The following is a 23,826-nucleotide window of genomic DNA, read 5'->3' as shown; positions in this document are numbered from 1 at the left end:
TCACTCAGGCATGCCACCTTGCTTTTCCTTGGCACCGGGATTATCATTGCCTTCTTAAAACATGAGGGGATCTTAGACTGAAGCAGGGAGCAGTTGAAGATGTCAGCAAACACTCCAGCTAGCTCGCTAGCTATAATTCGATAATATAGTAGTAATCTATCTGTGGAGTCAAAGGAGATGGGGGATACCGTAAATGGATTTTTTGCACCTGTGTTTACTCAGGAGTCTACAAAGAAGTGAGATTATGGACCCTATACAGATTACAGAGGTGGTGTCTGCTGTCTTGGGTAGATAAATGAAGGCCTTTGCACGATACACCTTCTTAACCAACTCGTACTCGCAACATTGAGAGGCCCCAACCACCCTTGGGGAGGTGAAACACATGATAATAGGCAGGAGTTCTGGGTTAAAATGGACAGGCCCTCGTCCCAGTGGCTGCGGTGCTGCAGTGTTTGGGAAGTGGCAAAGGAGCAGGCCCTTCAGCCCACAATATTGAGCAGAACCAATTAAATTAATAATCAAAGGGTCAATTAAATTAATTCCTTGTGACTACACAATGTCCATATCTTCCCATTTTCCTCACATTTATGTACCTATGTAACCATCCCTTAAAAGTCTCTAATGTTTCTGTCTCTACCCCCACCCCAAGCACCCACCACTGTGTAAAAATCCTTGCCTTTCACATCTCCTTTGAAATTACCCCCCTCTCTTTAAATGTATTAGAATTTCAACCCTGGGGAAAAGATACTGTCTGTCTACACTATCTATGCCTCTCATAATCTTCTAAACTCTATCAGATCTCCCCTCAGCCTCCCCTGCTCCAGAGAAAAAACCCGAGTTTGTCCAACCCTTCTTTGTAGCACATGCCGTCTAATCCAGGCAGGATCCCGGTGAACCTCTCCTGCAGCCTCTCCAAAGCCTTCACATCCTTCCTCTAATGGGGCAGCCAAAACTGCAGATGTGGCCTCACTAAAATTTTATAAAGCTGCAACGTAACTTCCTAACTTTTGAACTTAATTCTTCAACTAATAAAGGGCAAGCATGCCAGATGATTTCTTAACTACTCTGTCAAGTGTGTAGCCACGTTCAGGGAGTTATGAATTTTGACCCCAAGATCCCTCTTCTCATCAACACTGTTAAGGGTCTTGCTCTTACTGACAGTGTTGTAATACACAAATGCACAATACGATCTGGAAATCTATCCTCTTTAATGCAAAATCGCGTTATATTTTTGATAAAACAGCAGTGATACAATAAGAAATTGGAAATAAAAGTGGTTTATAAATTAGATAAATGATCAGCAAGCTCCATTTGAGGACAGCGGTGAGTTCAGAACAACGGGTAAGAGAAGTCAGAGCAAGGGACAGGGATATAGGCATGAGGTCTCCAGATCCCACTCAAGGCACAGGGGCTGTGGGGACAAACACCACAGTGATCATCAGTGGGAGGGGCAACAGTCTGGCCCCATCCAATGGAGAGAGTCGGCCCTTCACCTGGGACACCAAACTTCTCTCCTGGAACTTTGGGGTTGGGGCCAGATCAGGAGAATGACCTTCGCCCCTGGAACTCTAGGGTCAGGTCGGGAGAATGCTAGGAACTTGGAGTGGGCAAAAAAGCCAAATACCCCCCCACAAAACACTGACAGGCACCCAGTGGTGATGGGCACCAGCCAAATGTGGGGCCTGCAGTAGGCACTGAATTACACTGCCAGAGAGTGGCATGGGATACACTGCAGTGAATAGCATTAGGTGTAGCTTTGTGAGGCACTGGACAAACTGCCACTGAATAGCACTGGGTGTGGGTCTGGGGAGGCACTGGAAACACTGCCACTGAATAGCACTGGGTGTGGGTCTGGGGAGGCACTGGAAACACTGCCACTGAATAGCACTGGGTGTGGGTCTGGGGAGGCACTGGAAACACTGCCACTGAATAGCACTGGGTGTGGGTCTGGGGAGGCACTGGAAACACTGCCACTGAATAGCACTGGGTGTGGGTCTGGGGAGGCACTGGAAACACTGCCACTGAATAGCACTGGGTGTGGGTCGGGGGGGATACTGGAAACGCTGCCAGTGAATAGCACCAATATGGAGCCAATGGTAGGCACTGAATTACACTGCCAGTGAATTGCACTGGATGCGGGGACAAAGGTAGGCACTGAATGAAGGGGCAGAGGTAGGCACTGGATACTTTGCCAGTGATTAGCACTGAATGTGGGTTCCAGAGACACTGGAAACACTACAGTGAATAGCACTGGCTGTGAGGTTGGGGAGGCACTAAGTGCACTGCAGGTAAATGGTACTAGGTGTGGATTTGGGGAGCCACTGGATATATTGCCAAAGAATGGCATCAGATGTAGGGAAGGCTCTGGGTACACTGCCAGTGACACGAGCCCCTGATGGCAACGAGCTGCCCTCTCTGACTCCTGCTGAAGGGGTTGATCATTGCAAGGAAGGGCACCGAGGGCATATCTGTGCCACCACCAGCAGTGAGGCAATGGAGTAAGGCAACCATGCTCTGGTCTACTGGGCCAGTGGAATAGGACACTTGGCTGATTCTCCACCAATTCCACTCGCTGTGACCCAGGGAAGGGGTCACTGGACCAAGATGGGGAGCAGGAGCCTTGGCTGAAGCCCCCCAGGGGTCAGTGAGACTCACAGTGACCAGGCCGATGAATCTGACGGCTGGGCTGCTGACATTCAGAGTGGACTGCTCTCCGTGGGAGGTGACGTGACAGCCCTAGGGTGGGGGAAGTCAGCTGCAGTGATGGGAAGCGGGCAACACCCCCTCGGTAAACACAGAGCCTGATGGGGCAGCCACAGGGGCAGCATAAGGGTTCTGGGGCCGTAAGGAGGAGGGGAATAGAAAGGGGGGGGGGGGCTTCCTTGATGGCATCCCTTCACTACTTCTCCTGCATCTTCTCCATGATGGGTACAATCATGTCAAACTTGGGTCTCTTGGCCGGGTCCTCGTTCATACAGATCTTCATCAGCTTGCAGACATGGGGGGAGATCCCCGGCGGAATGGTGGGCCGCAGCCCTTCCAGTGCCACCTGTTGATGGCAACACAGTTACACTGGATCCACCCTACCAGCAGGGGCAGCTCTGACTAGTAACCCCCTCCCTCAATGCCACCACTCCCACAGTGTGACCCTCCCTCAGTACCACCCCTCCCAGTGTGATCCTCCCTCAGTACCACCCCTCCCACAGTGTGACCCTCCCTCAGTACCACCTCTCCCAGTGTGACCTTCCCTCAGTACCACCCCTCCCAGTGTGACCCTCCCTCAATATCACCCCTCCCACAGTGTGACCCTCCCTCAGTACCACCCCTCTCACAGTGTGACCCTCCCTCAGTACCTCCCCTCCCACGGTGTGACCCTCCCTCAGTACCACCCCTCCCAGTGTGACCCTCCCTCAGTACCTCCCCTCCCACAGTGTGACCCTCCCTCAGTACCTCCCCTCCCACAGTGTGACCCCCCTCAGTACCACCCCTCCCACAGTGTGACCCTCCCTCAGTACCACCCCTCCCACAGTGTGACCCTCCCTCAGTACCACCCCTCCCAGTGTGACCCTCCCTCAGTACCTCCCCTCCCAGTGTGACCCTCCCTCAGTACCACCCCTCCCAGTGTGACCCTCCCTCAGTACCACCCCTCCCACATGGAGTCTGCCCATGGGGTGGACGTCTCCCACACCACTGCTGCCCACTTCACCTTCATCCCAATCTCCATGTTGGAGAGATCAGCGAAGGGCACCTCACGGGTGACCAGCTCCCACAGGAGAATGGCAAAGCTCCACATGTCTGCCGACCTCCGGTTAATCTCATCTGGCTTCTTCTGAAGGGCTATGTGCGGAGAAGATAGGGTTAGGCAGCACGGGAAGTCAGGGATAGACAGGGCAGAAACAATTCTGTGTACATGACAGGAGGGCTAGGCAAGATGGAAAAGGCCGCGGATAGGAATGGGGCAGACCTACCCAATCTTCACAACACTAACGATGGGATAGAGGGACGGGGTATCTCATCTCCCGAGGCGCACGACACGCTCATCGTAGGCTACTCTAATGTTGGTTAGCACACTGCTTTACATTGCCAGCAATCCGGGCACAATTCCCACCGCCATTTGTAAGGAATTTGCACGTTGTCTGTGACTGCGTGGGTTTCCTCTGGGTGCTCCGATTTCCTCCCACATTCGAAAGATGTACCAGTTAGAGGGCTGATGGGTCATTGGGTAACTGGGCAGCGTGGGCCTGTTACTGTGTGCAACATCGAAAGGTGGAATGACCACCTCAGCAGCAACGCTGGCATCTTCTGTTTCCCCTCTGCCCAGCGCACTGGTGCAGCTCGTAGTGCCACTGTCACACAGCTTCAGAGATCCAGGTTCAACCCACAGCTTGGGCACTGTCTGTGTGGAGTTTGCACACTCTCCCTGTGAACATGTGAGCTTCCCCAGGTGCTACAGCTTTCTCCCACATCCCAACGACATGCAGCTCAGCGGCCGCTGTAAATTATCCCAGTGTGTGGTTGAGAAGTGGAATCTGGGACCAGATGTGGGGAGAAGGAAGTGGGTGCAGTGTTGATGGTCAGCATAGACTCAATTGGCCAAAGGGCCTGTTTTGACATTCACTTCTCAAGATCGTTTCCATAAGATCTGACCCCCCTCTCACAGCCTCTCCATCTCTCTGACCCTGCCTCTTCATTTCTTCCTCTCTAGTTGTGTCCTCAGCCAGATCTACAAGAGTGACGCCACAGCCCCCACACTAACCCTGTCAGACATCAACCCCCACCCTGCCCCACCCTCAATGTCTTTCCCACAACTCCCAGTCTGACAACAGGGCCTCAATCTGGGACATTAACTGTGCTTTACTCTCCTCACATGCTGCTTGACCTTGCACACATTTCATGGACTGACAGGAGTATAAATCCCATCAGTTTATTTTTTTGTAACGTGACTATGTTTACTGTATCTTACGTGTCATTTCTGCCTTGTGCTGTGTGTGACTGTTGGTACTGTGTTTTGCACCTTGGCCCTGGAGTAATGCTGTTTTATTTGGCTGAATTTCTGGGTATTCATGTATGGCTGAATGAGAACTAAACTTGAACCTGAACTCCTCAGTTGCAGCACCCTGGGGTGCCAGCCGAATCAGTCAATACATTTGTGACGAGGTAAATGCAAACAGGCTTTTTCCACTGAGGTTGGGTGAAACTAGAACTAGAGGTCATGGGTTAAAGGTGAAATGTTCAAGGGGAACATGAGAGTGGCAAAAGTGTGGAACAAGCTGTCAATGGAAGTGGTGAATGTGGATTCAGTTTCAACTTTTAAAGAGAAATTTGGACAGGTACATATATGGGAAATGAGTGGAGGCCTATTGCCCATGTGCAAGTCAATGGGACACAGCAACATAACAGTTCAGCATGGACTAACTGGGCTAAAAGTCCTGTTTAAGTGCTGTAGCATTCAATGACATTACATTCAATCACTTCCTTATCTCCAGCTGTTACTTTGATCACCACTCCACACTTGAGGTGTGGCTGTTCCCCAGCTGGACACAGCAGGAAACACTGCGGCCGATTCTCACCTTCTGGAGCAACCCACGCAGGAGCGTACATCCGGCCAGGACACTGAAAGGAGAACTTGACATCGGCCATGCTGATCCTGGCAGTCATATCCTCGTCGATCTGTGAGTGGGAAACAGAGAGTCAAACCTGTAACACAGGGCAGAGCGGGGTGGGGGAAGAGACCTGTCCCACATTCCGGGCTGCCCTCTTTCAGAGAAAGCAGCCAGGAGGGGGGAAGGCAGCCCCCAGTGATCCCATTCCTCTTTAGTTGAGCCACACAGTGAGCTCTTCAACAACATGAGCGTCCTCTCCAATTTACCAGCAGTCAAGGCACGCACCCCTGGGTCTGAGCTGTGGACATACCCCACCTGCCCCTTCCCCCAGTCCCCCTTTCACACCCATTACCTAACACTCCTGTTCCCTCGCATTCCCTACCCTATTCTCTCTGGACCCCACACCTCCCCTCCCAAAGAACCAATGGCATTGTGGGGAGGGGTGGGTGACATCATCCCCACCCACTAATACCTTTTCACCTGGCCAAGAAAGAGCCCGCGTAAACCATGGTGGGGAGTCTTCCCTTTAAAATTTATCTCCTCGCCCTCCCAGTCCCCAAGGAGCTGCTACAAACCACACCAATCCCTGTTCCCCACCCTCCCTGTCCCCACAGAGCTGATACAAACCACTCCAATCCCTGTTCCCCACCCTCCCTGTCCCCACAGAGCTGATACAAACCACTCCAATCCCTGTTCCCCACCCTCCCTGTCCCCACAGAGCTGATACAAACCACTCCAATCCCTGTTCCCCACCCTCCCTGTCCCCACAGAGCTGATACAAACCACTCCAATCCCTGTTCCCCACCCTCCCTGTCCCCACAGAGCTGCTACAAACCACTACAATCCCTGTTCCCCACCCTCCCTGTCCCCACAGAGCTGATACAAACCACTCCAATCCCTGTTCCCAACCCTCCCTGTCCCCACAGAGCTGATACAAACCACTCCAATCCCTGTTCCCCACTCTCCCAGTCCCCACAGAGCTGATACAAACCACTCCAATCCCTGTTCCCCACCCTCCCTGTCCCCACAGAGCTGATACAAACCACTCCAATCCCTGTTCCCAACCCTCCCTGTCCCCACAGAGCTGATACAAACCATCCCAACCCTCCCTGTCCCCACAGAGCTGATACAAACCACTCCAATCCCTGTTCCCCACCCTCCCTGTCCCCACAGAGCTGATACAAACCACTCCAATCCCTGTTCCCAACCCTCCCTGTCCCCACAGAGCTGATACAAACCATCCCAACCCTCCCTGTCCCCACAGAGCTGATACAAACCACTCCAATCCCTGTTCCCCACCCTCCCTGTCCCCACAGAGCTGATACAAACCACTCCAATCCCTGTTCCCCACCCTCCCAGTCCCCACAGAGCTGATACAAACCACTCCAATCCCTGTTCCCCACCCTCCCTGTCCCCACAGAGCTGATACAAACCACTCCAATCCCTGTTCCCAACCCTCCCTGTCCCCACAGAGCTGATACAAACCATCCCAACCCTCCCTGTCCCCACAGAGCTGATACAAACCACTCCAATCCCTGTTCCCCACCCTCCCTGTCCCCACAGAGCTGATACAAACCACTCCAATCCCTGTTCCCCACCCTCCCTGTCCCCACAGAGCTGATACAAACCACTCCAATCCCTGTTCCCCACCCTCCCTGTCCCCACAGAGCTGCTACAAACCACTACAATCCCTGTTCCCCACCCTCCCTGTCCCCACAGAGCTGATACAAACCACTCCAATCCCTGTTCCCAACCCTCCCTGTCCCCACAGAGCTGATACAAACCACTCCAATCCCTGTTCCCCACTCTCCCAGTCCCCACAGAGCTGATACAAACCACTCCAATCCCTGTTCCCCACCCTCCCAGTCCCCACAGAGCTGATACAAACCACTCCAATCCCTGTTCCCCACCCTCCCTGTCCCCACAGAGCTGATACAAACCACTCCAATCCCTGTTCCCCACCCTCCCTGTCCCCACAGAGCTGATACAAACCACTCCAATCCCTGTTCCCAACCCTCCCTGTCCCCACAGAGCTGATACAAACCACTCCAATCCCTGTTCCCCACCCTCCCAGTCCCCACAGAGCTGATACAAACCACTCCAATCCCTGTTCCCCACCCTCCCTGTCCCCACAGAGCTGATACAAACCACTCCAATCCCTGTTCCCAACCCTCCCTGTCCCCACAGAGCTGATACAAACCATCCCAACCCTCCCTGTCCCCACAGAGCTGATACAAACCACTCCAATCCCTGTTCCCCACCCTCCCTGTCCCCACAGAGCTGCTACAAACCACTACAATCCCTGTTCCCCACCCTCCCTGTCCCCACAGAGCTGATACAAACCACTCCAATCCCTGTTCCCCACCCTCCCAGTCCCCACAGAGCTGATACAAACCACTCCAATCCCTGTTCCCCACCCTCCCTGTCCCCACAGAGCTGATACAAACCACTCCAATCCCTGTTCCCCACCCTCCCTTTCCCCACAGAGCTGATACAAACCACTCCAATCCCTGTTCCCCACCCTCCCAGTCCCCACAGAGCTGATACAAACCACTCCAATCCCTGTTCCCCACCCTCCCTGTCCCCACAGAGCTGATACAAACCACTCCAATCCCTGTTCCCCACCCTCCCTTTCCCCACAGAGCTGATACAAACCACTCCAATCCCTGTTCCCCACCCTCCCTGTCCCCACAGAGCTGATACAAACCACTCCAATCCCTGTTCCCCACCCTCCCAGTCCCCACAGAGCAGCTACAAACCACTACAATCCCTGTTCCCCACCCTCCCTGTCCCCACAGAGCTGATACAAACCACTCCAATCCCTGTTCCCCACCCTCCCAGTCCCCACAGAGCTGATACAAACCACTCCAATCCCTGTTCCCCACCCTCCCAGTCCCCACAGAGCTGATACAAACCACTCCAATCCCTGTTCCCCACCCTCCCAGTCCCCACAGAGCTTATACAAACCACTCCAATCCCTGTTCCCCACCCTCCCAGTCCCCACAGAGCTGATACAAACCACTCCAATCCCTGTTCCCCACCCTCCCTGTCCCCACAGAGCTGATACAAGCCACTCCAATCCCTGTTCCCCACCCTCCCTGTCCCCACAGAGCTGATACAAACCATCCCAACCCTCCCTGTCCCCACAGAGCTGATACAAACCACTCCAATCCCTGTTCCCCACCCTCCCTGTCCCCACAGAGCTGATACAAACCACTCCAATCCCTGTTCCCAACCCTCCCAGTCCCCACAGAGCTGATACAAACCACTCCAATCCCTGTTCCCCACCCTCCCTGTCCCCACAGAGCTGATACAAACCACTCCAATCCCTGTTCCCCACCCTCCCTGTCCCCACAGAGCTGATACAAACCATCCCAACCCTCCCTGTCCCCACAGAGCTGATACAAACCACTCCAATCCCTGTTCCCCACCCTCCCTGTCCCCACAGAGCTGATACAAACCACTCCAATCCCTGTTCCCCACCCTCCCTGTCCCCACAGAGCTGATACAAACCACTCCAATCCCTGTTCCCCACCCTCCCTGTCCCCACAGAGCTGATACAAACCACTCCAATCCCTGTTCCCCACCCTCCCTGTCCCCACAGAGCTGATACAAACCACTCCAATCCCTGTTCCCCACCCTCCCTGTCCCCACAGAGCTGATACAAACCACTCCAATCCCTGTTCCCCACCCTCCCTGTCCCCACAGAGCTGATACAAACCACTCCAATCCCTGTTCCCCACCCTCCCTGTCCCCACAGTGCTGATACAAACCACTCCAATCCCTGTTCCCCACCCTCCCTGTCCCCACAGAGCTGATACAAACCACTACAATCCCTGTTCCTCACCCTCCCTGCCCCACAGTGCTGATTCAAACCATCCCAACCCTCCCAGTCCCCTGGTCCTGGACTCCTCCACTATAGGAAACAACTTCTCCACATCCACACTATCTAGGCCTTTCAATATTCCATAGGTTTCAGTGAGATCCATCCTCACTCTCCTAAACTCCAGCAGGTAAAGGCCCAAAGCCATCAAAGTCTCCTTATCAATTATCCCTTTCATTCCTGAAGTAATTTTGCTGAACTGCCTTTGGAGCCCTCTCCAATGCCAGCACATCGTTTCTTAGATAAGGGACCCAAAACTGCCCATGGCTGCAACTGCAATAACCAGACACTCCAGCCCCATCCAGGGGCCCATTCATTGACAGAGCAGTGGGGTCAGGAGGGGTGTCTCACCATGATGCTCTTGCTATTGACATACTGCCGTGGTATAAGGGGCTCGAGAGTGTGCAGGAAGGCCAGGCCGCGGGCAATGTCCAGGGCAAACTTCACCGCCTGGCTCTGATCCACCACAAAATCTGTAACGGGGAGAGTGAGAGTGCAGAGGAGTCAGGGGTTTCAAATTTCAAGTTTAAGTTCCATTATCATTCAACCACACATAAATATAGCAGAGTTATTCCAGGGACAAGGTGCAAAGCACATTCCCAACACGTAGCATGTAGCACAAATAGCAAATATTTTTACAATTTCAGAAAAACAATCACAAAGACAAAAATAATAATAATAATAACCTAATTTACTGATGAGAACAGAGACAACCAAATTATACTTTGTCACATCTGCTACACGTGGCAGATTTGAAATTACAAGCTCCTTCATCAGCAAAGATAACACAATTCATTCAAACAGAACTATTTTCTAAAAATATAAACAAGAACTTTGGACCGGATAAGTGCGGAATATTAAACATAAGGAAAGGTGCAATAGAGCTGGTGGAATACCCATACAAGTATCTGGGATACCAACAAACAAAGAAAACAGATCATAGTGCGATAAAGGGAAAACTTTGAACAGAATTCACTTCAAGACTTCCAAAACTCTGGCAAACAGAGCTCAACAGTGACAATATAACAAAAGCAATAAACCCTTTTGCTATACTCATATTAGTGTATTCTTTTGGCAAAATAGCTTAGTCCACAGCAAATCCGGAAAAGTTACAAACAAAAATAAGAACTGAAATGAGAAATTTTATTAGGAAACATGATGTACACTCAAACACACTTAGAGTAACACTACCTAAGGAATTACAGGCCAGAAGAAATTGACACAACAACCAGATAAATCTTCATCAACGAAAACAGGTTTACAGATGTGACTTCTTATCAGAATTGAAATACTCTCATGGAGTGCTGAATTCTAAGTGAGGGCACAACACAGAAAAATAAATAAATACACTCCTCCCTCAGTCAGGCCCAGACGAACTCACACTCCTCCCTCAGTGAGACCCAGAGGAACTCACACTCCTCCCTCAGTGAGACCCAGATGAACTCACACTCCTCTCTCAGCCAGGCCCAGACGAACACACACTCCTCCCTCAGCCAGGCCCAGACGACCTCACACTCCTCCCTCAGCCAGGCCCAGATGAACACACACTCCTCCCTCAGCCAGGCCCAGACGAACACACACTCCTCCCTCAGCCAGGCCCAGACGAACACACACTCCTCCCTCAGCCAGGCCCAGACGAACACACACTCCTCCCTCAGTGAGACCCAGATGAACACACACTCCTCCCTCAGCCAGGCCCAGACGACCTCACACTCCTCCCTCAGCCAGGCCCAGACGAACACACACTCCTCCCTCAGCCAGGCCCAGACGAACACACACTCCTCCCTCAGCCAGGCCCAGACGAACACACACTTCTCCCTCAGCCAGGCCCAGACGAACACACACTCCTCCCTCAGTGAGACCCAGATGAACACACACTCCTCCCTCAGCCAGGCCCAGACGACCTCACACTCCTCCCTCAACCAGGCCCAAACGAACACACACTCCTCCCTCAGCCAGGCCCAGACGAACACACACTCCTCCCTCAGCCAGGCCCAGACGAACACACACTCCTCCCTCAGTGAGACCCAGATGAACACACACTCCTCCCTCAGCCAGGCCCAGACGACCTCACACTCCTCCCTCAACCAGGCCCAAACGAACACACACTCCTCCCTCAGCCAGGCCCAGACGAACACACACTCCTCCCTCAGCCAGGCCCAGATGAACACACACTTCTCCCTCAGCCAGGCCCAGACGAACACATACTCCTCCCTCAGTGAGACCCAGATGAACACATACTCCTCCCTCAGTGAGACCCAGATGAACACACACTCCTCCCTCAGTGAGACCTAGATGAACGCACACACACTTCTCCCTCAGCAAGGGCAACATACTGAGGCAGTTGTGTGTGAACAGACCCTCAGATGTTAAAGAGGATCGGCATCCTCATCCCCACACCTGCACTCACTTGTTCCCTCATGCAGAACGTTGTAGAGAGATCCGTAAGGCATCCAGTGTGTGATGATAATGGGGTGGGGAGCAGGAGGCGACTGACAGGCGCCCAGCACCGGCAGCACATTAGGATGGGAGAATATTCTGTGGGTCAGAGTGAAATCAGAGATAGTTAGCAAATGATTCCACGTATGGACAGTGTGACCCAAACAGGGCTGAACGCTCTCACATACTTGCCTCACCCTCTGTCCAGCCCACACCCCCATCCACCCATTTCACCTCCCTCCGTTCCTCCCCCCTACATCTTCTGCCCTATTCTCAACAGCCCCTGTTCGAACACTAACACGTCCCAGCTCACACCCCCATCCACCCTCCCTCCACTCCTTCCCCTATGGTCCCTGCCCTATTTCAACAGCCCCCACCTGAACACTAACACCTCCCACCATCTTACCCCCCCACCACACCCTCATCTCATTCTCCCTCTGCTCCTCCACACCACACCCCCCAGCCCACACACCCATCTCCTTCCCTCTGCTCCTCCCACAGTCCCAGCCCTATGTTCAACAATCCCCACCCGAACACTACACTCCCACAATTGCCCGACTCCATCACTCTCCCAACACCCACATTCCCCTTCACCCAACTACCACCCTACTCACCCTGGCACTGCTACTACACCCACACAAACCCCCCCACTGCCGCCACCTGAGTTTGGGGTTTTCCTCGTTGAAGTCCCTGCTCTTGCGTGTGGTCCAATCTCGCACCTTCAACACCTTGACCACAATGTCATTACCTTGCCAGCGGCCCTTCCAGAGCTGGGGACACAAAGAGACCTCCTTATCAATGGACCATTCGCTGCTCACTCTGCAACGGCTCCTCATACTGGGCCTGCAGTGGACCCAGTGACACGCTGCACACACTCATCCTGCAGCCATATAACCATATAACAATTACAGCACGGAAACAGGCCATCTCTGCCCTTCTAGTCCGTGTCGAACGTTTACCCTCACCTAGTCCCACTGACCCGCATTCAACCCATAACCCTCCATTCCTTTCCTGTCCATATACCTATCTAATTTTACTTTAAATGACAATACCAAACCTGCCTCTGCTACTTCTACTGGAGGCTCATTCCACACAGAGGCCACTCTCTGAGTAAAGAAACTCCCCCTCGTGTTACCCTTAAACTTTTGCCCCCTAATTCTCAACTCATGTCCTCTTGTTTGAATCTCCCCTACTCTCAATGGAAAAAGCCTATCCACGTCAACTCTATCTTACACCTCACACTTATCAGCATTAAACTCCATCTGCCATCATTCAGCCCACTCTTCTAACTGGCCTAAATCTCTCTGCAAGCTTTGAAAACCTACTTCATTGTCTACAACACCACCTACCTTAGTATCATCTGCATACTTACTAATCCAATTTACCACCCCATCATCCAGATCATTAATGTATATGACAAACAACATTGGACCCAGTACAGATCCCTGAGGCACACCACTAGTCACCGGCCTCCAACATGACGAACAGTTATCCACCACTACTCTCTGGCATCTCCCATCCAGCCACTGTTGAATCCATTTTACTACTTCAATATTAATACCTAACGATTGAACCTTCCTAACTAACCTTCCATGCGGAACCTTGTCAAAGGCCTTACTGAAGTCCATATAGACACCATCCACTGCTTCAGCCTCATCAACTTTCCTCGTATTATAGTTGCCGCTTATAACTAATGAATTTCTCCACACACCACAGGGTATTCCATCATCCAACATTTTACCCGAGTCAACAGCAGTAGCTCTATCATCGGGGGTATTGGGGTTAACTGGAACACGAGGATATCGGGGTTGTTGGAACGTGAGGAAAGATGTTACCTCCCCTGAGTGGTTCTCGTTGAGTTTATGATTCAGGGTGAGCTGTTTGTAGTCAATGCCAGCATGTTTGTTCAGTGTTCCATTTCCTGCAAACAGTACAACAGGTACATGGTCACTGTCTTCGCTGCGGTGTCGCCGGATCAAATCACACCCCAGAGACTGACCTACACCACCAACTGACCCACTCATGTGTTGTAACCCACAGTGACACCGCCAACCAGAGCAACAAGACTTGTCCACACCCTGCAGACACTTACCACCACCCCAGTCTGACCTATGGACTGACCCACACCTGTGGTGAAACCCAGTGTAACCAGTCCGACACACACCCACCAACCAACACTCAGTGTAATCCCAGTGTACTACATCTACCCACACCGCCAACCCAGAAGTCCACCAGTGCCCGATGAACTGTTCCACACCACTAACTGATCTGACCCACTCCCTGTGAAATGAATCACACCACCAACTGACCCACAACTCGCTGACAGAACCACCCCTGGGATGTAATAAATGGACATACCTGCAAGCAGACTGATCCGCACCCCACAGATTGATCCACACCTACCATGTCATTTGCAGACCAACCCACACTCCACAGACTGACTCAACACCAAAAGACCAACCAACAGCCACTGACTAAGACCTACTGTGTAACTCACAGAATGACCCACACAAACGGGCACTCAGGGGTAGAACAGGGAGTAGAGGACTCAGCCCAATACATCATGGACACATCTGTCCCCACCATTGGTAATACCTACAGTACGTGAAGCACAGCCTCAAGAAGGCAACATCCATCATCAAAGTTCCCCACCATCTTCTCTCAGCTCCCATCGGGCAGGAGGTAGAGAAACCTGAAGTCCTACACAACCACATTCAGGAATAAATGGAGTCATAAATAAGTACAGCACAGGGAAAGGCCCTTCAGCCCATCTAGTCCATGCCAAAACCTTCCTAATGACCCGCACTGGGACCATAGCTCTCCATATCTCTACTATCCATGTACCTATCCAAACTTCTCAAAAAAATTGAAATTGAGCTCACACGGACCACTTGTTCTGGCAGCTCATTATCCACTGTCATGACTCTCTGAGTGAACAGGTTTCCCTTAAACTTTTCACCTTTCACCCTCAAGCCAGGACTTCAGGTTGTAGTCCCGCCAACCTCAGTGGGGAAAGCCTGCTTAGATTTACCCTGTCTGTACCCCTCATAATTTTGTACACCTCTGTCAAATCTCCTCAATCTTCTACGTTCTAAATAATATAATCCTAACTTATTCAATCTTTCCTTATAACTCAGGTCCCCCAGACCCAACAACATCCTTGCAAATTTTCTTTGGAGTTTTTCAACCTGGTTTACAACTTTCCTGTAAGTAGATGATCAAAGCTGCACACAGTACTCCAAATTAGACCCCACCGAAGGCTTATACATTTTCAACTTAACATCCCATTTTCTATACTCAATGCATTATGAAGGCCAATATGCCAAAAGCTTTCTTTACGACCCTATCCAACTATGATGCCACTTTCAACAAAAGATGTACCTGTATTCCCTGATCCCTTTATTCTACCACACTCCTCAGTACCTTACCATCTACCTTATCAGATCATTTCTGATACCATCAAAATTGCCTTTTGCCAATTTAGAATTTCAGCTCTTGGATCAGACCTATCTCGTTTCAAATATACTTTGAAATTAATGGGACCGTGGTCTCTATACAGTTCCCTTACACAAACTAAGGTCAACTGCCCTGACTCATTCCCTAATAGCAGATCTAATATTGCACGTTCTCTGGCTGGGACAGTACTGATGAAGGAAACCTTCCTGAATAATTTTTAACAAACTCTATCCAATCTGGTCCTTTTACAGTACAGAAATTACGGTCAAGATGTGGAAAGTTAAAATCACCTACTATAAAAACCTCATGTTTCTGCAACAGTCTGTGATTTCTTTACAATTTGGTCTCCAAATCCCTATGTCCTTCGGGTGTTCTGTAATTATAGCCCCATTAACATGGTCACACCGTCCTTATTTCTCAGTTCCACCCATAACACCTCACTAGTTGAGTTCTCCAATCTGTTCTGACAGAGTACTGCCATGATGTTTTCCCTGACTAGTAACACCACCCCTGCTCCTTTCATCCCTCCTGCTCTGTCACGGCTAACAGAACATAACCCCAGAATATTGAGCTGCCAGTCCGGCCCCTCCTGCAACCAAGTCTTACTAATAGCTACTATGTCATAATTCCAGGTGTTGATCCATACCCTGAGCTCATCTGCCTTTCCTACAATACTTCTTGCATTGAAATATATGCAGCTCAGGATACTAGTCACTCATACCATGCTCAATCTTTTGATTCCTGACTGAGATCTTATCAAAATCTGCCTCCACAACCTCTCCACTAACTGTTCTGGCACTCTGATTCCCATCCCTCTGCAACTCGAGTTTAAACCCCATCACGCAGCATTAACAAACCTTCCCATTGGCCTATTAGTCCCTCTCCAGTTCAGGCGCAAACCATTCCTTCTGTACAGGTCCCACATTCCCTGGAAGAGAGCCCAATGATACAAAAATTTTATGCCCTCCCTCCCATACCAACACCTTAACCACATGCTAAACTGTATACTCTTCCTAGCTCTGGCCTCACTAGCACATGTCCTGAGATCACAACCGTGGAGGTCCTGCCCTTTAACTTAGCATTTAACTCCCTCTGCAGAACCTCATCACTCGTCCTACCGACATGCACCATGACTTCTGGCAGTTCCAACATAAGAATGCTGAGGACTCGTATGTCCCAGGCATTGGCACCTGGGAAGCAACATGCCATATGGGAATCTTGTTCTCACCCAAGAATCCCCTGTCCATTCCCCTAACTAACAAAATTCCTATCACCACAGTATGCCTCTCCTCCCTTCCCTTGAGTAACAGAGCCAGACTCACTGCCAGAGACCCGACCACTGTGACTTTCCCCTGCTAAGTCACACCACCCCTCCCCCATAGTATCCAAAGTCATACATATATTGTTGAGGCGATGGCCACAGGGTGGCTCCTGAACCCTTTCCCCCTCCTATCACCCAGTTTGCTCTGTCCTGCAGGTTAAGTATGAACACAGGTTACTGGACACTCACTTGGTCGAGTACGAGTTGTCCCTTTCCAAAAGGTGTCCTTATAGGGAACTTTAGTTAGACTCTGGCCTAGCTTTTCTGCACGTTCTGTGGGGGAAAGAAGGGAGAGTTAGAGCTGTGTGATGGAGAGACAGAAAGAGGGAGGGCTAGAGATGTGGGGGAGGAGGAGGGGCAGACAGAGAAAGGGAGAAAAAGAGAGAGTTAGAGTTGTGAGAGAATGAGGCAGGCAAAGAGAGACAGACAGACAGACAAAGGGAGGTTTAGAGTTGAGAGGCAAAGACAGACAGAGAGACAAAGAGACCGAGACAGAGACACAGACATAGAGATTGAGCAGAGTATACTGTGAGTGGGGTTGTATAAAGACGACGAAAATTAAGGATTAGCTTTATTTGTCACATGTACATCAAAACATTCCGAGAAATGCATCATTTATGTCGAATCAAATCAGCGAGGATTATGTTGGGCAACCCACAAATGTCGGCATGCCACAGAATATCCGCAAGTTACTAACCCTAACCTGTACGTCCATGGAACATGAGGAAAAAAACGGAGCATCTGGAGGAAGCCAGCACAGTCACTGGGAGGACGAACAAACTCCTTACAGACAGTGGTGAGAACTGAACTCCGACCAGTGACTGAGGAAGGATAGGTTGGCATTGGACAGGGTTCACAGGAGGTTCATGATAGTGATCTCAGGAATGAAAAGATTAATGAAAGGGTTTATATCTTGTCTTGTATTGGCTAGAGTTCAGAAGAGAAAAGGGAAATCTGATTGAACCTATCAAAGATTGAAAGACCTAGATGGAGTGGATGTGGAGAGGGTGTTTCCTGCAGCAGAAATCCTGGATCAGAAGTTCCGTGTAAGTAGTGGAATTCTTTTGTTTCCCGCTGATAGAGATTCTGGCTCTCAGTTCACAAAGCTTGTTATCCAGGGACTGAGCATTAGCCAGGAGTATGCTAGGGAGTGGCGGGCACTGATCTTCTTCCCAGGTGGTGGTGTAGGAGACGAGTCCCCCATGGATCGTGCAAGCAGGGGTTCCCAGCGTAGGAAAAGCGGCACATAGTGGATAATTGCCATCTTTCCAATGTCCAGAAGGGTCGGTCTATTGTATCTGATGTCACTATCTGCTATTATGGGAATCATATACAGGCCTTCAAATAGTAGCCAAGATGTGGGGTTGAGATTGCAAAGGAAGCTGGAAAAGACATGTAATAAGGGTGATGTCACAATTGTAATGGACTTCTGTATGCAAGGGGATTGGGAAAATCATGTTGGTGTCGGATCACAAGAGAGGGAGTTTGTTGAGTGCCTATGAGATGGCTTTATGAGCAGCTGGTGCTTGATTCTACTAGGGGAAAGGTTATCTTAGATTGGGAGTTGTGCAATAACCCAGATCTTATTAGGGAGCTTAACGTAAAGGAACCCTTAGGAGGCAGTAGTCATATGATTGAATACATACTGCAATTTGAGTGGGAGAAGTACAAGTCACATGCATCTTTATTGCAAGGGAATAAAGGGGACCGTTGAGGCATGAGAGAGGAGCCCGCCCAGGTGGATCGGAGGAGGATACTGGTGGGGATGACAGCAGAGTAGTGATGGCTGAAGTTTCTGGGAATAGTTCACAAGGTGCAGGATAGTTATATTCCACAAAAGAAAAAGTTTTCTAATGGCAACTGTGGCTGATAAGTGAAGTTCAGGACTGCATAAAAAAGAGTATATAAGGTAGCAAAACTGAGTGGGAAGCTGGATGATTGGGAAGCTTTTAAAATCTACAAAAGGCAAATAAAAAAAACAATAAGAAGGGAAGAGATGAAATATGAGGGCAAACTAACCAATATGATAAAGCAGGATACTATAAGTTTTTTAGTTATTTAAAGAGTAAAAGGGAGGTGAGAGTTGATATGGGACCACTGGAAAATGAAGCTGGTGAGGTAGAGATGGGGACAAAGACATGAAGAAGACCTTAATGAGTACCTTGCATCTAACTTCACTGTGGAAGACTGACACTAGGATCAGCAGTGTGCCAGACGTCCTTCAATGTCAGGACTGAGTACTGTTGCTACTACAAAGGAAGTAGTGCTAGGCAAACTGAAAAGTCTGAAGGTGGGTAAGTCAACTGGACCAGATGGACTACACCCCAGAGTCCTGAGAGAGGTTGCTGAAGAGATAACAGATGCATTGGTTATAATCTTTCAAGAATCACTTGACTCTGGCATGGTCCCAGAAGACTGGAAAATTGCAAATGTCACTCCACTCTTTAAGAAATTGAGGAAGGCAAAAGAAATTATAGGTCAGTTAGTCTAACCTCAGTGGTTTGGAAAGTGTTGGAGTCTATTATTAAGAACGAGGTTTGGGGTCTTTGGTGATTAATGTTAAATTAAGTCAAAGTCAGCATGGTTTCTGTAAAGAGAAATCTTGCCTGACAAATCTGTTAGAGTTCTTTGAGGAAGTTACAAACAGGGTGGCAAAGGAGAGGCAGGTGATGTAACTTACTTGGATTTTAAGAAGGCATTTGATAAGGTGCCACACATGAGGCTGCTTAACAAGAGAAAATCCTTTGGCGTTACAGGAAAGATACCGGCATGGATAGAGAAATGGTTGACAGACAGGAGGCAGCGAGTGGGAATAAAAGGGGGCCTTTTTTTGATTGCTTGCCAGTGACAAGTGATGTTCCTCAGGGGTCAGTATCGGGACTGCTACTTTTCACCTTGTTAGTCAATGATTTACATATTGGAGTTGATGGCTTGTGGCAAAGTTTGCAGATGATACGAAGATAGGTGGAGGGGTAGGTAGTGCTGAGGAAGCAGTGCGATTGCAGTAAGACTTAGACAGATTGGAAGAATGGGCAAAAATGTGGTAGATGGAGTACAGTGTTAGAAAATGTATGATAATGCATTTGGTAAAAGGAACAATAGTGCAGAGTATTATCTAAATGGGGAGAAGATTCAAACATCAGAGATGCAGAGGGACTTAGGAGTCCTTGTGCAAGACTCCTAGTAGGTTAATTTACAGGCTGTGTCTGTCGTAAAGAAGGCAAATACAATGTTTGCATTTATTTCAAGGGAAATAGAATATAAAAGCAAGGAGATAATGCTGAGCCTTTTTAAGACACTAGTCAGGCCACACTTGGGAGTATTGTCAACAGTTTTGAATCCCATATCTCAAAAAGGACGATCCCACTTGGTGGCGCAATAATATCAGTGCTGGACTCCGGGGCGAAGGTTCCTGAGTTCGAATCCATGTCAGGTTGAGCGTCGAGCTGGCAACTCAGCCTCGTAAAAACAAGAATAGCTCGCTACGGAAACACCGTCATGACGGTGCCCCAATAACTCCACTGCTGAGTTAAGGGCCATTCTTCTTCTTCTTCTTCTCAAAAAGGATGTGTTGTCATTGGAGAGAGTCCAGAGGAGGTTCACGAGGATGATTCTGGGAATAAAGAGGTTTACATATGAGGAGCACTTGGCAGCTTTTGGCCTGTACTCACTGGAATTTAGAAGAATGCTAGAGGATTTCAATTAAATCTACTGAATGTTGAAAGGACTAGATAAGGTGGATGTGAAGAGGATGTTTCCTATGGTGGGTGTATCCAGAACTCGAGGGCACAGCCTCAAAATTGAGGAGCAACCCTTTAGAACAGAAGTTAGGAAGAATTCTTTTAGCCAGAGAGTAGTAAATCTGTGGAATGCTCTGCCACAGACTGCTGTGGAGACCAACACTACGAGTATACTTAAGTGAAAATTGACAATTTTCTGATTGGTCAGGGCATCAAAGGTTATGGCAAGAAGACAGGTGTATGGGGTTGAGTGGGGTCTGGGATCAGCCACAATGGAATGGTAGAGCAGACTAAATAAGCCAAATTGCCTAATTTTGCTCATATGTCTTATGGACGAGAATATAAAAGCACGGATATAATGTGGAGACTTTATAAAGCACTGGTGAGCAGTTTTGGGCTCCTTAGAAAGGATGTGCTGAAACTGGAGAGGGTTCAAAGGAGGTTAACGAAAATGATTCCAGGATTGTATGACTTGTCATATGAAGAGTGTTTCATGGCTCTGGGCCTGTATTTGCTGGAATTTGGATTGATGAGGGGTGAAATGATTAAAACCAATCATAGAAACATAGAAAATAGGTGCAGGAGTAGGCCATTTGGCCCTTCAAGCCTGCACCGCCATTCAGTATGATCATGGCTGATCATCCAACTCAGAACCCTGTACCTGCTTTCTCTCCATACCCCCTGATCCCTTTAGCCACAAGGGCCATACCTAACTTCCTCTTAAATATAGCCAATGAACTGGCCTCAACTGTTTCCTGCGGCAGAGAGTTCCACAGATTCACCACTCTGTGTGAAGAAGTTTTTCCTCATCTTGGTCCTAAAAGGCTTCCCTTTTATCCTTAAACTATGGCCCCTCGTTCTGGACTTCCCCAACATCGGAAACAATCTTCCTGCATCTAGCCTGTCCAATCCCTTTAGAATTTTATACGTTTCAATAAGATCCCCCCTCAATCTTCTAAATTCCAGTGAGTATAAGCCTAGTCGATCCAGTCTTTCTTCATATGAAAGTCCTGCCATCCCAGGAATCAATCTGGTGAACCTTCTCTGTACTCCCTCTATGGCAAGAATGTCTTTCCTCAGATTAGGGGACCAAAACTGCACACAATATTCTAGGTGCGGTCTCACCAAGGCCTTGTACAACTGCAGTCGAACCTCCCTGCTCCTGTACTCAAATCCTTTTGCTATGAATGCCAACATACCATTTGCCTTTTTCACTGCCTGCCGTACCTGCATGCCCACCTTCAATGACTGGTGTACAATGACACCCAGGTCTCGTTGCATCTCCCCTTTTCCTAATCGGCCACCATTCAGATAATAATCTGTTTTCCTGTTCTTGCAACCAAAGTGGATAACCTCACGTTTATCCACATTAAATTGCATCTGCCATGAATTTGCCCACTCACCTAACCTATCCAAGTCACCCTGCATCCTCTTAGCAACCTCCTCACAGCTAACACCGCCGCCCAGCTTCGTGTCATCCGCAAACTTGGAGATGCTGCATTTAATTCCCTCGTCTCAATCATTAATATATATTGTAAACAACTGGGGTCCCAGCACTGAGCCTTGCGGTACCCCACTAGTCACTGCCTGCCATTCTGAAAAGGTCCTGTTTACTCCCACTCTTTGCTTCCTGTCTGCCAACTAATTCTCTATCCACATCAATACCATACCCCCAATACCATGTGCTTTAAGTTTGCACACTAATCTCCTGTGTGGGACCTTGTCAAAAGCCTTTTGAAAATCTAAATATACCACATCCACTGGCTCTCCCCTATCCACTCTACTAGTTACATCTTCAAAAAATTCTATAAGATTCGTCAGACATGATTTTCCTTTCACAAATCCATGCTGACTTTGTCCGATGATTTCACCTCTTTCCAAATGTGCTGTTATCACATCTTTAATAACCGACTCTAGCATTTCCCCACCACCGATGTCAGACCAACCGGTCTATAATTCCCTGGTTTCTCTCTCCCTCCTTTTTTAAAAAGTGGGGTTACATTAGCCACCCTCCAATCCTCAGGAACTAATCCAGAATCTAAAGAGTTTTGAAAAATTATCACTAATGCATCCACTATTTCTTGGGCTACTTCCTTAAGCACTCTGGGATGCAGACCATCTGGCCCTGGAGATTTATCTGCCTTTAATCCCTTCAATTTACCTAACACCACTTCCCTGCTAACATGTATTTCCCTCAGTTCCTCCATCTCACTAGACCCTCGGTCCCTTATTATTTCCGGAAGATTATTTATGTCCTTCTTAGTGAAGACAGAACCAAAGTAGTTATTCAATTGTTCTGCCATGTCTTTGTTCCCTATGATCAATTCACCTGTTTCTGACTGTAAAGGACCTACATTTGTCTTGACTAATCTTTTTCTTTTCACATATCTATAAAAGCTTTTACAGTCAGTTTTTATGTTCCCTGACAGCTTTCTCTCATAATCTTTTTTCCCTTTCATAATTAAGCCCTCAGTCCTCCTCTGCTGGTCTCTGAATTTCTCCCAGTCCTCAGGTGTGCCGCTTTTTTTGTGCTAGTTTATATGTTTCTTCATTGGACTTGATACTATCCCTAATTTCCCTTGTCAGCCATGTGTGCACTACCTTCCCTGGTTTATTCTTTTGCCAAACTGGGATGAACAATGGTTGTAGTTCATCCATGTGATCTTTAAATGCTTGCCATTGCAGATCCACCGTCAACCCTTGAAGTATCATTTGCCAGTCTATCTTAGCTAATTCACGTCTCATACCTTCAAAGTTACCCTTCTTTAAGTTCAGAACCTTTGTTTCTGAAATAACTATGTCACTCTCCATCTTAATGAAGAATTCCACCATATTATGGTCACTCTTACCCAAGGGACCTCGCACGACAAGATTGCTAACTAACCCTTCCTCATTGCTCAATACACAATCTAGAATGGCCTGCTCTCCAGTTGGTTCCTCGACATGTTGGTTCAGAAAACCATCCTGCATACATTCCAAGAAATCCTCTTCCTCTGCACCCTTACCAATTTGGTTCACCCAATCTATATGTAGATTGAAGTCACCTATTATAACTACTGTTCCTTTTTTGCACGCATTTCTAATTTCCTGTTTAATGCCATCCCCAACCTCACTACTACTGTTAGGTGGCCTGTACACAACTCCCACCAACTATCGAATGGTGAAAGGCCTTGATAGAGTAGATGTGGAGAAGGTGCTTCCTTTGGTGGGAGAGTCTAAGATGGAAGACACAGCCTCAGAATAGATGTGTGTTCTTTTAGGACAGAGAAGAGGAGGAATTTCTTTCGCCAGATAGTGGTGAATCTGCTGAATTTTTTGTTACAGGCAGCTGTGGAGGCAATGCAAAGGCATGCACGCTGAGTGATACAGGTGTCCAGAATACAT

General features: G+C 49.0%; 1 protein-coding gene across 2 annotated transcripts in view; it reads right to left on the bottom strand.

Moving 5' to 3' along the window:
- Nucleotides 1-1,189: 1,189 nt before the first annotated feature.
- Nucleotides 1,190-23,826, bottom strand: part of ilk (integrin-linked kinase) — a 77,952-nt gene continuing 55,315 nt past the window's right edge. For both annotated transcript variants that reach the window (XM_059963524.1, XM_059963523.1), the window contains exons 6-13: nt 16,892-16,975; nt 13,761-13,846; nt 12,586-12,695; nt 11,897-12,024; nt 9,838-9,959; nt 5,571-5,670; nt 3,707-3,837; nt 1,190-3,049 (exon numbers count right to left, since the gene is read on the bottom strand). In XM_059963524.1, coding sequence (XP_059819507.1) covers nt 2,900-3,049; nt 3,707-3,837; nt 5,571-5,670; nt 9,838-9,959; nt 11,897-12,024; nt 12,586-12,695; nt 13,761-13,846; nt 16,892-16,975 — 911 coding nt within the window. In that variant the 3' untranslated portion in view covers nt 1,190-2,899. The remainder of the gene's footprint in view (nt 3,050-3,706; nt 3,838-5,570; nt 5,671-9,837; nt 9,960-11,896; nt 12,025-12,585; nt 12,696-13,760; nt 13,847-16,891; nt 16,976-23,826) is intronic.

This window comes from Hypanus sabinus, chromosome 3 (genome assembly GCF_030144855.1).
Source record: "Hypanus sabinus isolate sHypSab1 chromosome 3, sHypSab1.hap1, whole genome shotgun sequence".
NCBI lineage: Eukaryota > Metazoa > Chordata > Chondrichthyes > Myliobatiformes > Dasyatidae > Hypanus > Hypanus sabinus.
Note: the sequence above shows the minus strand (reverse complement) of the source record. Positions and strands in the feature narration are given on the sequence as shown.